The 15,781-nt window shown below is 36.6% G+C and overlaps 1 protein-coding gene across 4 annotated transcripts in view; it reads right to left on the bottom strand.

Annotated features, from left to right (window-relative positions):
• LOC110024564 overlaps positions 1–15,781 on the bottom strand; it is a 37,101-nt gene that overhangs the window by 2,612 nt on the left and 18,708 nt on the right. The window contains exons 5-13 of one of the 4 annotated variants that reach the window (XM_020724607.1): positions 12,791–12,875; positions 11,469–11,888; positions 6,546–6,653; positions 6,378–6,445; positions 5,904–5,991; positions 5,760–5,831; positions 5,599–5,652; positions 5,425–5,509; positions 3,902–3,992 (exon numbers count right to left, since the gene is read on the bottom strand). In XM_020724607.1, coding sequence (XP_020580266.1) covers positions 5,429–5,509; positions 5,599–5,652; positions 5,760–5,831; positions 5,904–5,991; positions 6,378–6,445; positions 6,546–6,653; positions 11,469–11,888; positions 12,791–12,875 — 976 coding nt within the window. In that variant the 3' untranslated portion in view covers positions 3,902–3,992; positions 5,425–5,428. Of the gene's footprint in view, positions 1–3,901; positions 3,993–5,247; positions 5,510–5,598; positions 5,653–5,759; positions 5,832–5,903; positions 5,992–6,377; positions 6,446–6,545; positions 6,654–11,468; positions 11,889–12,790; positions 12,876–15,781 lie in introns of those variants that run through there. The other 3 variants (XM_020724608.1, XM_020724609.1, XM_020724606.1) reach the window with 3 other exon arrangements.

Here is a 15,781-nt window from a genome sequence, read left to right as displayed (position 1 = left end):
TTACAAATAGAACTATAAGATGAGATGAAGTAAGATTCCCTGAGTCATGACAGTTGCAAACTACTATAAATTTTCATCATGTAATAAATCAAGATGTAGAGCTAGTTAGTCAAGATGCTAACGGAGATGTTGTCATAAGATTCAATCCGAGAAGATCCATTACTCTCATCCACAGATATCTTATCCCTCTTTTAATATATCTCAAAATGATTCGGATAAATTATCAACAATAAATCATGAGACAGATAGAAAAAATCTATCAAATAATAATTTATTACACCCAAATAGGGTAGAAAGCATCTCTGTAATCAGAAGCCAGTTTTAATTTTAATAATGACTGATTTAAAACAATTCGCCAAAAAACAAATCAGACATACTTTAATCAATGATTATCTAGAACCAAAATATGAATCATTTAGAAATTGGTATCGTAGTTATACCACAGAAGATGATAGAAGAAAAATCTTTGAAATTTATTTTAAAGAAATAAAAACAGATTTTATGAAAGAAAATAATTTCTTTCATTTTTAACCTGAATTTCTTTCATTAGATGAACAAGAATTTCTTTTATTTCAATAGATGAACAATAATTTCTTTCATTTCAAATCATCACAAAATTTTGACATTTAAAATCGTATAAAACAAAATCAATTCTTCACAAAACCATATCTCAGAGTAGGGAAAAGAATAAAGAAGACTACTCAAAATTCATAAGAAGGATACGACAAAACACATATTTCATATATAAAATCAAATTTACAAAACAAAGAAATAAAATAAACAACTTATCTCACAATCATTCCCAAGCAAATCCCTAGAAGTTCTCTTCAAGCACTTTCCTTTTTTACAAGCACTCTCAATTCTCTCTTGAAAGTTTAATAAAAAAAAAAAATCTCACTTTCCCTCTCCTTTTACAATTCTTGAAGTAAATTTTCAAGTCCTTGACGCTCTCTCTCTCTCTCTCCCCATCGAACTCTTCTCTCACACACCACACCACTTTACAACCGACCAACTCTCCTTCTTCAAGCCCTATACTTCCCTCTCTTTTATTAGAGGTTGCTCCCTCCAAAAAAGAATTAAAATTCCCTCCAAAAGTCGACCCTTTTGAATTCCTGAAGACATGTCCATTGATTAAAGAGACATGTCCCTTCATTAGAGAACCTTCTAAAGTGTCTAGATGCATTGAATCACTCAATGAGGTGTTTGAAATATTTGGAGCCCTCAAAATTCGCACAAAATTCATCCTGAACCTCCTCAATTCATAAAAAGTCGTCTCTGGCGCTTCAGGTGTCAAGTTACTTAAGTGCACGTTGTTTTTGGGCTCTAGCGCTTTAGGCGCCAACTCTCTGTATAATGACACTTCAGGCACCATCTCTCTGCAAAGTGGCGCTTCAAGCACCATAATCATAACATTTGCTATTTTGGCTCCAAATTTTCTCCATTTTGTTACATTTGCTCCAAATGCCTAAAATTGATATACCTATAACAAAAATATGAAAATATCATTCTTTAAAGTGTATATCACCAAAAATAAACATAAAAAAGATACTTAAAATAACATATTATTTTGACGTATCACCTCACATCTTCAGTTTATACTCTTGGACCGTGTTGAGGCTAGATGGGCAGCCCTTGTGAAACAAGTCGAGATCTTGATCGGGCTAACTAGGAAGGCAGAGAAGCTTGTTGTGATGGTCGAGAAAAATCTTATTGCAACGAAGGAAGAACTCCCATGGTCTCAGAATTATTTTCTATCACCAAGAAGAAAAATCGTGAACTGAAAGAGCAAATGGAGACCACAAAAACTGAAAAGTTCTTTGCATTGCTTCCGTCCCACCCTGGGTAGGAGAAGCTATTGGATGATCAACCTCAAACTGGTAGCTTGACGGCAATCGATCGGTTCGTCCTGTTAGGTTTGGTTACCCGAAATATGTCGACCCAAAAGAATTTATAACCCTATAATCCAATTCTGAGGGATCATCCAGGGACGACTCAGATGCTGAAGACAAATAGGGGACTTCCAGCCGGCTTCCTGAAGCTTAAGTTTTTCCTTTTGAAATATTTTTGTAAACATTTTGTATAGAAAACTTTTGTAAACATGGAAACTTGATAAATATGAAAATTTTGTCGATTTTTCTTTTGTAATAAAATGAATCGTTCGGTCGTCTTTAGTACCATTTGGTTTTTGTCTTTGCCATACCTATGCAATGATTTGCATGGTAATATGTTTGTTGAGTGATGGAGCCTCGTGGAAGGTCATGTTATTTTTGAATTGTTGCGACCCGACAAAAATCTTACCTTGCCAATCTCGTTTTACTTTGCTCGGATTCATCCCTTAAGTTGGTTTTCGTCGTCGTCAGGACTTACGCGTATAATCGTTGTCTTAGCGAAGGTAACCATTCGCGCTTTACACTGAGGTGGTAATGTCGTATCTTTCGTGGAGCTTGTTGCTACTAGGCATGGAAAGAGCTCTAAGGTTGTTTCAGAGTCGAGTTTCGAGATCGATTTTTTTAGTTCTTGGCGCTGTGGGTCGACTGTGGGACCGACAGGACAATCTTAGCGACACGGTTGGTAGCTTTTATGTTTATGTCCGATCAGAGGATCTTAACGTCGCGGTTGACAGTCTTTATTGACTGACCAAACAAACTTGACTCCGCAGTTGATAGTTTTTATGTTTCTAACTGACCGGAAGATCTTGGCATCATGGTTGACAGTCTTTATTGACCAACCAGATGATCTTGGCGTCGCGTTTGATAGCCTTTATTGTTTCGAACTGACCGAGCAATCTTAGTTTCGCAGTTGACAGTCTTTATTGTTTGGCCCGTGTCTTAAACTTAGCAAAAAGTCTAAATCATCCTCTCCGACAGCAGCCTCCGTCGATTCCCAACTTTTGTCAGGTCTTAGGAGAGTTCTATCGTTGTCATCTCGAGGGTAATCGTAGAGACTCGCCGCTAGGGTGATTTCAGCGTACCCATCACAGAGCTTATCTAAACTGGGCAGAGAACCACCTCCGGACCTTTATCCCACTCGAGCTTAGAAACCATGAATTTTTTATGTGAGGGTGTTGTAAGATATTCGACCAGCTGAACCACTTTAAATTTTAACCGGCGCCATTCCCTGGATTCAACTTCTCTGAATGTCGATTTGAACTCAAGACAACATTAGGGAATGGGAATATGTTAAAAGATGAGACAAATCCGCAACATACCTTTTATTTGTCGGTATAGTTTCAGCCGCCCAAAATCACCGGGCAATGTCTTGATTCTCAGGTGTCATGATGATGCATTCAATCGGTTGTTTTAACAATTAGGAGTCAATTATTCATTTTGCAGCATCGGCCTCATAGTTAAGGCGTTCCAAGAAAATATGACGAAAACAACACTTTAGCTTCCAGCTCTGTTGAGTAATAAAATTCTTATCAAACTCCCTATCAGAGATATCACTGGGATGTACTTTTCCTCATTGCTATTGCTTCCATTCTTGTTAACAACACGCTCCATGCTCACCGCACATTTTAGGATGATGAATTCAAATTTGTCTTGTGAGGCGTGCCCAAGGATTTGAGCGGTATGAACCAGAGGGAAGAGAGAGAGATAGAGAGAGAGGAAGAACACACAAACTTGCCCAGTGGGGCCGAACTGAGGTATACTAGGGTTCTGTGACCCATTTCGTATATAAAAAGAGTGATAACAAAGATGATGAGGAAAATTTTTTTCAGAATATAAGTAAAGAGCCAAAAAAAAAGCCCTTTTACATGTATTGGACCACTTCTCTATAGAAGATAGAAGGCAACTAAAAAAGAAACTATATATTTACCCATGCTTTTATGAGGGAGTTACAGGATATTAGGTTTTACATATTCATAACTGATTTTTGGCGTCTTTTGATGTCTCCAGTTTCTTAGCCCGACAGATTCTTCCTTCAAACAATTGAGATGGTGTTGGTCATTTCGTCTGGCTGAAAGGTTGAGCTCTGACTGATAGATTAAAGAGCTACAGGCAGACCATTTGTGTGTGTGTTATTATTCATTAGTGTTTCTTCAAAGGTAAAGCAAACATTCTTATTATTAATTTAAGTGTCATTTATCAGAGGTTAAAACAGAGTATGTTCATGGTGAATAATTGCACTCCATGAAAGTAGTAAACTTTAATATTTTTTTTATGCAATTTAGGCAATTCAATAATTTCATAAGTTTGTGGAAGTTTTTATATTTGAAGAAACTTTACAAAAACCAAGAAATCTCAATATTCGAGTATTTTTCATCTAGTAGTTATTAGTATGTTATCGTATCAGTTATTTTGCACATATAAATATAATTATATTTCCTTTACCAAGTATTTGAAACTATATAAAATTTTAGGTATTTTGGCAAGCTTCTAAAAGTTTATAAAATTAATTATACACCGTAATAATATCAAAATTGTTATTAATAGTTGAATTTTATGATTCACATAATTTGAATTAAACATTAATAGATCCAATAAAATTTGCTACTATTTCATATTTACAAATTCTAAAAAGGTCATCAATCATGAATGCCACTTTAGCTAAAGTCTGCACCTCCAAGTCCTACTACAACATCTATATAACTTGCTAGCTTAAGGTCCAAATTAACAAGGATCAACATTTAGGAAAATTTGAATATGTAGCACACCATTCTTATGCATTTACATATCTCACAAGTAAACTTCCTATTTGCATACATGGCAAATTTAAATTAGTCTTTTCCTCCATCTGATATAAAAACAAAGTGCTCGCTACAACATTCTTATTATTAATCTATCTTCGCCAAAAACTTGCCAAAATGAACATTCAATGTTCTCTGTTCCATTAGGCATCGCTATCACATCTCCCTATATAAAACACAGCAAATACCCAGTGTACAAAGTGGAAGATAATATAATATTCCTACATTCTCTCTTGCATTTATTTCTTGTCATCGTATGGTTCACTCATGATCGAAATCAAACCATCAGTAGTGAATAAACGAGAAGAAGACGAACACACATAGCACAACAGGAATTTTATAAGGTCCAACTAATTGATGGCCACATCTTAATATTGTTGTTGCAGATTTCACTATGATGGCAGAGTTTGTCAAGGAATTTTCAAAATCCTACACACTATGTATTAGTTTTACAAGGTCCACCTAAACCTTTCTCCCTAAACTGAGCTAAGTTTTGTAACAAAAATTATAGCAAAATTTCCTAGTCACTTATGCAAAAGGTCAATCTGACGGCTGAGTTGGTGTGAAATGTTCTTTCATAAGGCATAAATTAAACTCCACAACTCAAAATAAAAAATAAAAAAATGTCATTCTCATGTATTTATTCCAATTTAGCTAAAGTAATTACGCTTATTAGTAACCTTCGATAAATTTAGACACCATGAAATAAAAAATAAAATTATTATTTGATCACTCACATATTTACAGTTGTTCGGTTGAAGTTTGTGGGGCATTAAGCAGCCTTTCCACCTCATCATTAGCCTCAGCTTGTATTCGCCACCGCTGTTAAACAATAAGAATGAATCATACCTATAATTAGTGATGAAAAATAAGAACCACTTCGAAATCAATCCATGCATTGGAAATCTTGCCTCTTCAAGATTTTCTATCTCCATTATCTGTTGTATCTGCTTTGCTATGCTTTCCTATATTAAGAATATAAATATATTCAAATTCCCTATGACTTTAATGGACAACATAAATAAATGAACAGAAAAAAGCTAAAAATCTTCAAGTTGCAAACATTATTTACCGCATTGCTAATGGCTTCAGCGACAAGAACATCAGAATCCATTTCAACTTCAATTTCGATCATTGAAGATATCTGTAAAACAAACTCAGATAATTGACGCGCACACCATGACAACCTAAGTTAATGTATCATCTTGAAACTTACTTTAGCATAGCTATCAATTAATTCAATCCTTGCTGAGATGGATTTTTCCAGGCTTTCACAAACTTTTTTGACTCTAGCTCTTCGAGCCCTAAAAAAAATGCCATATCTCAGCATTTGGAGACTTAAGTATACAGATTTAATGTAAGGTCTGACATACATACCACACAATTGTCCAGTGTTACCAATACATCAATTAAGTTGGGAAAATTTATACACATACCACACAATTCTTATATTTACATATCTAACACCTAAAATTGATACTTACATGCATACCACTCAAATTGTGAACATTGCATTAGAATACCACTATTACTAATTTTTTAAAAGTAAAATACACATTTTCATATAACACCAAAGTGCTATAAATGTAAATATCAAACTATAAGTGTTAGATATGTAAATAAATAAGAATTGTGTGATATGTATGTTAATTTCTCTTAAATTATTAGCAGATCTCTAAGTTGAATTTACCGATAGGATGGTTCTCCTACAGCAATGATCTTGTTCTCTAACTGGCACATGCGAGCCAGCATCCAAACCTTCAAAGATGGAAGTCCAAAAGTTGAGGGCACTTACAACTTTAAGCAAAAAAGGTGCAACTTCTTGTTTATGAAAATTAATCATTATCATCGATCGAACCTCTTTTTCAGTATCGTGTCTTAGGTCCTTGATCCTAGACTTCAGCAGGTCATATTGAGATAAAAGTTGCTGTTTTAGATTAATTACATCCACCATTCTCTGAGGAAGCTGAAACCATGAAACAATGGATAGCGTAAATAGCACATAAATTTTAAAATAGATGGTAAAGTTTATAGTGAGGATCAGATGGCTAAGTGTAGAAATGAAGATGCTCTGGAAAAAAAGTTTACCGTGATTGAAAAGGATTCATTCAAATTCTAAGGTGTCTAGCGTGGGCCTATACACCAATGGAATGTTGCGTCCCTTTAGAGTTCTTTGGATTTTTTGTATAGGTGGTTATAGATATATTGAGAGGAAAGTAATTTTTTTGAAAGTTGCTATGCTAATCTTTTTTTTTTAAAAAAAGTAAAAAAAAAAGCATTTTAACAATTACGACATACTGGGGAGATTTAGTTATAAAAGACAACTTCCCACCAAAAAATTACTGGAAAAAGTAAAAATGAAATAGAAGTCAAATAAACGTGTAAAGACAATCTAAAAAACAAAGCATTAAAAAGCCTGACATAAATCGACCCCTAATTTTGCATGTGAAAAAGTAAATGATTATCAATCCACCCTTCAGCACTTTAATCATGCATCATCAAAAGGAAATGACCTTCGATAAACATCTAATCAAAATGTATGCCACATTTAAATGACAGCAAAAGAGAACTTATTTCTTTTCTCTTCACAAAGTTCAACTTGTGATATCGGAATTAACCCAAATAACAATAGAAACACAAATATTATTATTAAAAAAGTCAATAGGCAATTACAACCAACGCATGTAAAGGGGTAGAAGAGTGGCTGGGAAAGGAAAAACTGCTGGAAAATAGCAAGGATAGTTGTTATAGGGGGAGCTGCAGCAGGGAAGGACAATGTGGAGCGACGGCGTGTGATGCAAAAGGTGGAAGAGTTGAAAGGCTGAAATAGCAGAAAAACAACCAAGGAGGGCTGTTTCCGGGTGCCTACAACAAGTACAACGACGACGACAACAGTGAAGAAAAGGATGTAGAGGAAGAGGAAAATCAAGGATAATCACTAACTAGAAACGAGATGCAATAGGAGCACAACTCACCCTTGAATAAAGCCATAGAAGGGAAAATTGGAGACATCAACGGCTAACCTGATAGAAAACACCAAAAACTCAAACCTAAACACGACAAAAGCACATAAATAGCACTAGGGTAGTTATGAGTGGGTTCCCTCTCACAAGGAGGCAGTAAACCCATGTAAGAAAGGCTGATCGGCCCTCAATTCACCCTTTTAAAATGGTCCAGAGTCACTAGGAGGCTTCTGCGTTCGGTTTAGTTCGTACACGGGCAATCCAGCGTCCCAGGATTGGGCGAGCTTCAATCACACTCGTCGAAACTTCTATCTTCTTGAGTATGACGTCAGGTCAGTCCACATTAGAAGTGATAGAAATGTAGCAATCTCCTGATAAGTCAATTATATAGATGTTGTCATTCCAAAACAAATCCTAATAGAATAAATATCAATCCACTTTTGACACAACTAAAACTAGAATAGCTCGTGAATATGTACCCTCACAAACCAATCCTCGAGCCATCAAATCTATAATTGGCTTCTTCAACTTCTCGTGCTAGTTCAAATGGAGCTAGTAAATAAGTACGTAAAGAGGAATCAGCTCTGGGATGAAATACATGGCAGGTTGGGCAATTCTCAATAACAAACAATCGGGAGAGACCCCTTCTCTTGTAGGACATGAATCCCATTGTAGGATGTGCTTATCACAAAAGATACTAAGACGATATCTAACGTTGTGGCTCATCTGTCTTGTTTGATCATCTGTCAGTGGGTACACTGCTGAACTAATTTCACTGCTCAAATGACTCCATAGAGTCTTTCAGAAGTGTCACAAAAGAGTCTCATATATAACATATTGAAGCTCCCTCAATAGGGGCAATACTATATATCTGAAGTGTCTGAATTCTCTTATAAGGAGTTGTCAGGTGTCTGGTGTCCGTTCTTTGAACTCATGGTCGTCTTGGACAACAAACGTTAATTCTAATGGAGTTTCTCTCATAGACTCAGCTTGAACTAAGTGCATTTCTCCCTTATTAGTCGGAATTAAATACTCATTTGTGTCATCATTTTCTTCAGTGTCTATAGTATCATTTCTTATTTCATCAATAGATCCCTGCTCAGTGAAATAGATCATTTCGGTTGTTGCACAACCGTTAATTCTAATGGAGTTTCTCTCATAGACTCAGCTTGAACTAAGTGCATTTCTCTCTTATTAGTCGGAATTAAATACTCATTTGTGTGATCATTTTCTTCAGTGTCTATAGTATCATTTCCTATTTCATCAATAGATTCCTGCTCAGTGAAATAGATCATTCCGGTTGTGCAATCTAATTCAATATGATCAAATCTGTGCCACTTGAAACACTTCTTGACTTGCATGGATTTGGGAGAGCTGGTTGGCTTCACCAATTCTCTACTCTGAACTAGTTTCTCTCAAGCGGGGTCAACTTGGAAGCTCTATTGGGTGTGCTCTTGCTGCTTGATCCTGATGTAGAACTTTGCTTGTACAATGTGAAGGCCATCCGATGAAATTGTTTCCCTATTTTGAAGCAAGGGTCTGAACATCTTATTTGTAAAAAATTAGTAAGTATCAACACTGCATCTCTAGTTTCATCTTAGACCGGATAGTAATTTTACTTTGCACTTCTCGTTGTTGAAGAATCTTCACCAAATGATGCACTCTTCATTAACTTTCCGGTAGCTAGTTTCACCATTCCCGATGTGGTGTCCTAGTACTCAAAGAATTTCCAATGTCCAAAGTCACGTGACGAACTCGTTCAAATCCATGTGGCTATCAAAATATGAAAAATCCGTCTTTACTTTAAATACCTAACTTCTTCGATATTCCATGTCAAATCTTCGCTGCAATGGTTCTTCATCTCTGGAATTTGCCTAGTGTAAGGGACTCACTACATTCTTTCAATCTGATGAATTACTGTTGTAGCTATGATTGACCCTTCCAGATTTTTTCCTCTCGAAGGTGTCAAGGGTTTGTTGCAGTTGAAGGATTTCCCTAGAAAGTTATTGGACATTTCTTAGTGGATTTCTCATAAACGACATTGTATTATTTTCCCTCGATCAGGTTTTCGGTTATTCTCTCTTCGGAGGCATGGCTAGAGTTTTGTTGTGGGTAGGTGGGATAGGGTTTATGGGCGTGATGTAGGATAGGAAAAAAAATTTGGATAGCTAGTGTAAAAAAATCAACAAAAGGAAGGGTTTTAGGTAGAGATAGAGTTAGGTATTAGTGGATTGTTGGATGCTAGAAACCCTATGATATGAATAGGATTAGACTAGCTCCGATACCAAATCATACCAGAGTTAGCCCAAACAACATAAGTAAAGCAAATATTATTACTGAAAAGATCAATAGGCAGTTACAACCAACACACAAAAACAGGAAATAATAACAAAAATGACACGCAACTATGATGCATCTAGGAAAGTTTTGAAAGGTGGTGGGTGGGTTGGACAGTAGAGAAACAGCAGGTGGGTGGAAGTTCGGGTGGCGGCAACCAACTGGAAGGCCTAAGACAATAGAAAACAGTAACCGGTTACCATTGTGGGGCAGCGGCAATAATGTTGGATGGCCAGACAGTGGTAAAACAGAAAGGTGAATGGGATTCTTGGCGGCGGCAGGGAGGCGGAATGGTCAGACAGAAAGGAAAACATTAAAGGGGTGGAAAGAGCGGCTGGGAAGGAAAAACTGCAAGAAAACAGCAAGGATCGTTGTTCTGGGGATGGATGCAGCAAGGAAGGACGATGTGGAGCGGCGGAGAGCCATGTGAGAAGGACGTAGAGGAGTTAAAAGGTGGAAACTAAGAAAAACAATCAAACAGGGCTGTTTCAGAGAGCCTGCAGCAGTATGGTGACAGCGGCAGCGGAGGGAAGGATGCAGAGGAAGGGGAAAATCAATGATAACCACCACCTTGGAATGGATACGGACGGCGTATGCAGAAATGCATGCGCCATCTGATCTCCACCGTTAATCAGAACTTTCATCAATTTTTTTTTTTTAAAAAAAATGAGCCCACTGAAATACAACTTTGGTCTGATCAACGGTGGTGATCGGACGGCGCATGCATCTCTGCATACGCCGTTCGTATGGAATAATTTTTCCAACAGAAAACACATAAATACCACTGGGATAATTAGGAATGGGTTTCCTCTCGCAAAGAGGCAGGTAAACTCATGTAAGGAAGGTCGGCCGGCCCTCAATTCGTTGTTCTGAACCAGTCCCAAGTCGCTAGGAGGCTTCTAGGTCCAGTTCAGTTCGTGGGATCGCAGGAAGGCATCCTTGTATGCAGGCGCTCCCGTGTCAACTTGCCTTGTCCTGATGGTGCACAAATGCAATATCTGAACCCGGCTTATCATTCCAAATAATACAGATTACTAGTAGATATCAATAAATTCTTTTGCAAAAGAAAATCTTATTCAAGTAATATGCCTTTATGAAGAGAATGAATTGCAGCAGAATATTTATCCAAGTTTTTGGCGCTTTGCATGTCTAGATAATATGATGTTCTCAAATATGGGTGCCTTCACATTGGACATGAGGCGCCATTTTCCTTGTCCCTAAAGCGAAAACACACCAGCAGTTTGAGGAAGAAATCTATGATTATGCAATTAATGTTAAATCCATTGTTGTAAATTAAAGATTACTTATTAATATGTACAACAACAACAACAAAGCCTTAATCACACTACGTGGGGTCGACAATTACTTATTAATATGTCTTGTAAAAAAAAATTAAAACATATGTATATATCCAGCTAGTTGAAAGAGAGGAATACAGAAGTGAATCAAGTTTCCAGGAAAAAAAAAAGAAACTCAGTTACCTTGCTTAACTGTGGAAGAATTACACGGCTCACTGTAGCTCCCACAGCCAGGGAAGCAACAGCTACTACAGAAATGAGTCTGGGAAGGCTGGGATCAATGAAACCAGAAGCAGCGTCTCCACTAGCAAGTACCGCAAGTGAAGTAAAAAGAAGTGAGGGGTTAGATAGAAAAGAGTACTCCTCTCTCAGAGGAGCTCTTACTAACTGTGACACTTGCCCGGTAGTGTGGTTTGTGAGAGACATAGGCTCCCCTGGTCTAAGTTCAGGAGGCTTAGCACTCAATTTTAATGGACCAATCTCCTGATATATGTTTGCCGGAGCAGCCAATACAATTGTCACTCTTTCTCCTCCTTGAGCAGGAAGCTTTACTGTCTTAGTGGCAAATTTATTTGTGCAAGCTATTCCAGAAGGTGTGCGCACCTGTATGAGGACAACAAAAACCAAAAACCAAAAAAACAAAAGGTTAAGAAACCTACAATTTGGATACAAAAAGAAATAAGTCTTCACTTCCACACAAAGCACAAAGTTTAATGAACCGATTAATAAATAAAAAAAAAGCAGCGTGGGAGGTTCCTTCATTTCTTTTCCCAGAAAATTTTCATTATTGGATTGGGGATCGGTAAATGCAACATAAAAGCTGACACTCGACTTGAATTTCCTAACAATCTAATTCTTTTGGTCATGTCCAAGGCATACATAGCATGTTTTGAGAATTTAGTGTCATGAATGAACTATCTGGATTCAAATTGTCCATGCAACGGGTAGCTAGAAAACCTTTAGCCTTAAAGGGAACAATGCAATTTATGATGATGAGAATACACCTTACAGTGCATAATTTTCAATTCAAGTCGGAGTTATCTATATATGATTGAGATTTGCTTCTATGTGGTTTTCCATGGGTTTTAAAACAAGCATGACCTCATAATTAGGTTTTGCACGCACAAACCTTAATTGAAGGTCGCCAAGAATGAATAAAATAGCCCCTTTCATAAACTCAAAATATATATAAGATGGAAGTCACAAACCATATCGAACAAAATTGATACAAGATTTCGATATCATACATGATTTCGCTAACGTATTTTGTGTCAGTATTACTACTTAAATGGGAAAATATATAGATTAATGATAGACCAAATCAGATTTTTGGAGTACATTAAAAAAGTGTACTATGCCAGCATGAGAAACCACAATTTTTCATGGAAAAAATTGGAAATTTTTTTATTTAGATACTTGCAAAGCAAGCCTTTAATAACATTTAGAAAAAAAGGGTAAAAAATTGGGAAAATGAATTGGTTGAATAACTTAAACCAAATGTTTACCACAACAGAGTGGATAGCAGCAGGAGGGCTGTCTCTTTTTACTCGGAGGAATCTCAAAGTTTTTTCCCAAGCTGAAGTATCCATGCTGCGTTCGGCAGTAGCAGATCCTTAGAAAAAAGTCAATACTGCAGAATCAAAACCACGGATCGAACTATTCATGCATACATTTTAAATGACCTAATATATCACTTAGTAGCATCTAAGAAATGGATTTCAAATAACTTGGACGAAGACAAAAGTGCAGCTAAATTCATGTTTGCAAGGCATGATGTTGTTTGTTAGAGTACAGGAAAAATCTATTTAGAATGCATTATATAAGTACAAATTTTAAACAAAATATACAAATATTCCCCTTCCTCATATTTATTTTCTTCTTATTGTACTCATCTAATATGCCTATAAAATGCTGACCTTGATATCAATTCCGTGTTGAATATGAACAAATAAGACGAGAAATCATGAGCAAGAAATGCAACATCACACAAATTTGGTCAATGCCATAAATGCAAAATCATCTAATCATTACTCGTTTCACAAAATAAACTACGTTAACACATTCATAGCTTTGGAATTATCAAAAAAGGATGCCCATATTGTTGAGATAGCCCACAAGAAATTTTAAAAAAAAACTTGCACACGCACAAAGCCTAACCACCACTGAGAAATCAAGATTTTGACTCCCTCAACATCTGAACCTTCTCATTCGCATGCTCCTCGACACCGTTCCAACGGCAAGTATCATTAGCTTTTCCTGCAACTGAGCATTTCATTTAATATTGTAGTTGACAACCACGGATTCATGCCGTCATAGCTCTTTGTGCCCCCGAAACTTGCACTCGCCAGCAACCCTCACAACCCCAAGCACAAACGCCAATGACGCCTCTTTATCTCCTGTGGTTAACAACTCTTTGCAGGACTACAGACTCCCCAATATCCAAACCTCTAGCAATCTACATCCTTTCACCGCAATGATGAAATCCAAAGACATCATTGGCGATAGACTGTCAAAATCCTTTGATGTTTAATCGCATCTAATGTTTTTTATGCTCCTCTCTACGTATAGTTCCCTTCCACTCTCTTTCCTCTCCTCTTCATTCCATGTATATGTTATGTATATTTATAGAAAGAAAAATTTTGGTAAAAATCTTATCTTCTTCATTCATGAGTTGGGCTTCTACATAGCCTTACAATCTCTTTTACAAATAAACCCTAGACTTATTCTATATTCCCTATTTACAATTAAACCCTAAAATAATATACAAATCTCAACACTACCCCTCAAGATGGGCAAAAGATATCCACTAAGCTCATCTTGTCACATAATCTAGACAAATCTAATGAACTAAGGATTTGTTTGAGGCAGCTGCAACTTATTAAAAAGCTGTTGCACAACAGCTAAGGCAAGAGCTGCTACACAGAAGCTAGTTGTCTGTTTATTTTTTGCAGTTTTGAAACGGTTGTACTGCAACTGCTTTTGACAAATGATTTTTCTGCATATTACTGTAGTGTTGTTTATAACAGGACTAATCATACTAGCACATTTCATACTTGAAAGCACAAGTCCAGTTTAAATGTTATAAAAAAAAACACCTCACAAAATAGTGAGTAACACGATAATAAAAATTTAATAAAAAACTATTAAAATAATAATTAATAATATAATAATAGTATTTTTAAAATGCAGTTGGTTAATGACACGAGGTAATTCGTCCTCTAACTAAAATCTCCACGTATGATTTTTATTGGAGATGGAATCCTCAAACCGATCCGCCCACCTAAAGAAGTCACGGTTCTCTGTTTTTTTTCCTTTGACATCTATAAAACTTTCTCTCATAGTTATGTGAATGTCGCGAAGCAAGGAACATGTAGTCCACAGTAGCAGTAAAATGCTTTGGAAGTACTGAAAGTCCTCGAGCTCATTTTTCTGAAAATTTAAAAACATAAAGCATAAACTCTTAAGTGCAACAATAGCAATAAAAAATATTAGAAGTAATCAATTCAACTCCCATGACACTGAAGAACCACCCCCAGCATCTACACACACCACCAAGAGCACCACCACCATAACACTAAAGAACCATCCACAACATCTACACACAACACCAAGAGCACCACCACCATGGCACCGAAGAACCACCCCAGCATCTACACATACCACCTATAGCACCACAACCATAACACTAAAGAACCACCCCAACCTCTACACATACCACCAAGTGCACTACCCGCAGTACCACGAATACCAACATCACCACTAACAGCATCACCCCCAGAATCAACACACATCACCAACAACACCACCCCCAGAATCACACCACCATGGCGCAACATCACAACTAACAACATACAGCACTGTGGTACAAAAAAAAGCATAACTCACACCACCACTACAAATATCACCACCAACATAGAATATATTTTTTCCAACAAAGAGGGCAAACCACCAACAAGACCAACCAACGAGTAGACCGGCAAGGTTGTTCCAATTGAACCAACAAAATGACAGGATGATTACATACAAGGCACCCAAAAAAAATTGCTATTACAAATCAAGGACCCTCATTCATCCATCTTTCAAATTCTCAGATATCAAAGGTCGTGATAAAACTCTAACCCATATTTTTCATTTTTATCAAATTCATGTCTGATGATCATGGCACGCGTAAATGCACCAAATTCATAGTTCAAAAAAACAGTTATGGGAATTGATTTGTAAATAGCAATGTTTCTTATGCTCTGTATGTAATTATCCCAAAAATGAAATAGAGTGGAGAGCCCAACTAAGCAAGCCACCCTAATTATCTCAAAAAAAAAAAAAAAATGAAATCAATATATATAATTGATTTGTAAACAACACACAACTGTATCTAATTATCCCAGAAAAAAATTGTTCTAAAAAGAGGCCAAGAAATCGCAAGAAGGTCGCAGGAACCACAATAGAAAAACAAAAAACTGCAAAAAATCAAATCATGGAGCAAGGCACAAATGGAA

This window comes from Phalaenopsis equestris, unplaced genomic scaffold (assembly GCF_001263595.1).
Source record: "Phalaenopsis equestris unplaced genomic scaffold, ASM126359v1 Scaffold000258, whole genome shotgun sequence".
In the NCBI taxonomy this organism is placed as follows: Eukaryota; Viridiplantae; Streptophyta; class Magnoliopsida; order Asparagales; family Orchidaceae; genus Phalaenopsis; species Phalaenopsis equestris.
The sequence above is the reverse complement of the archived record's forward strand: the minus strand, read 5'-3'. Positions and strand labels throughout refer to the sequence as shown.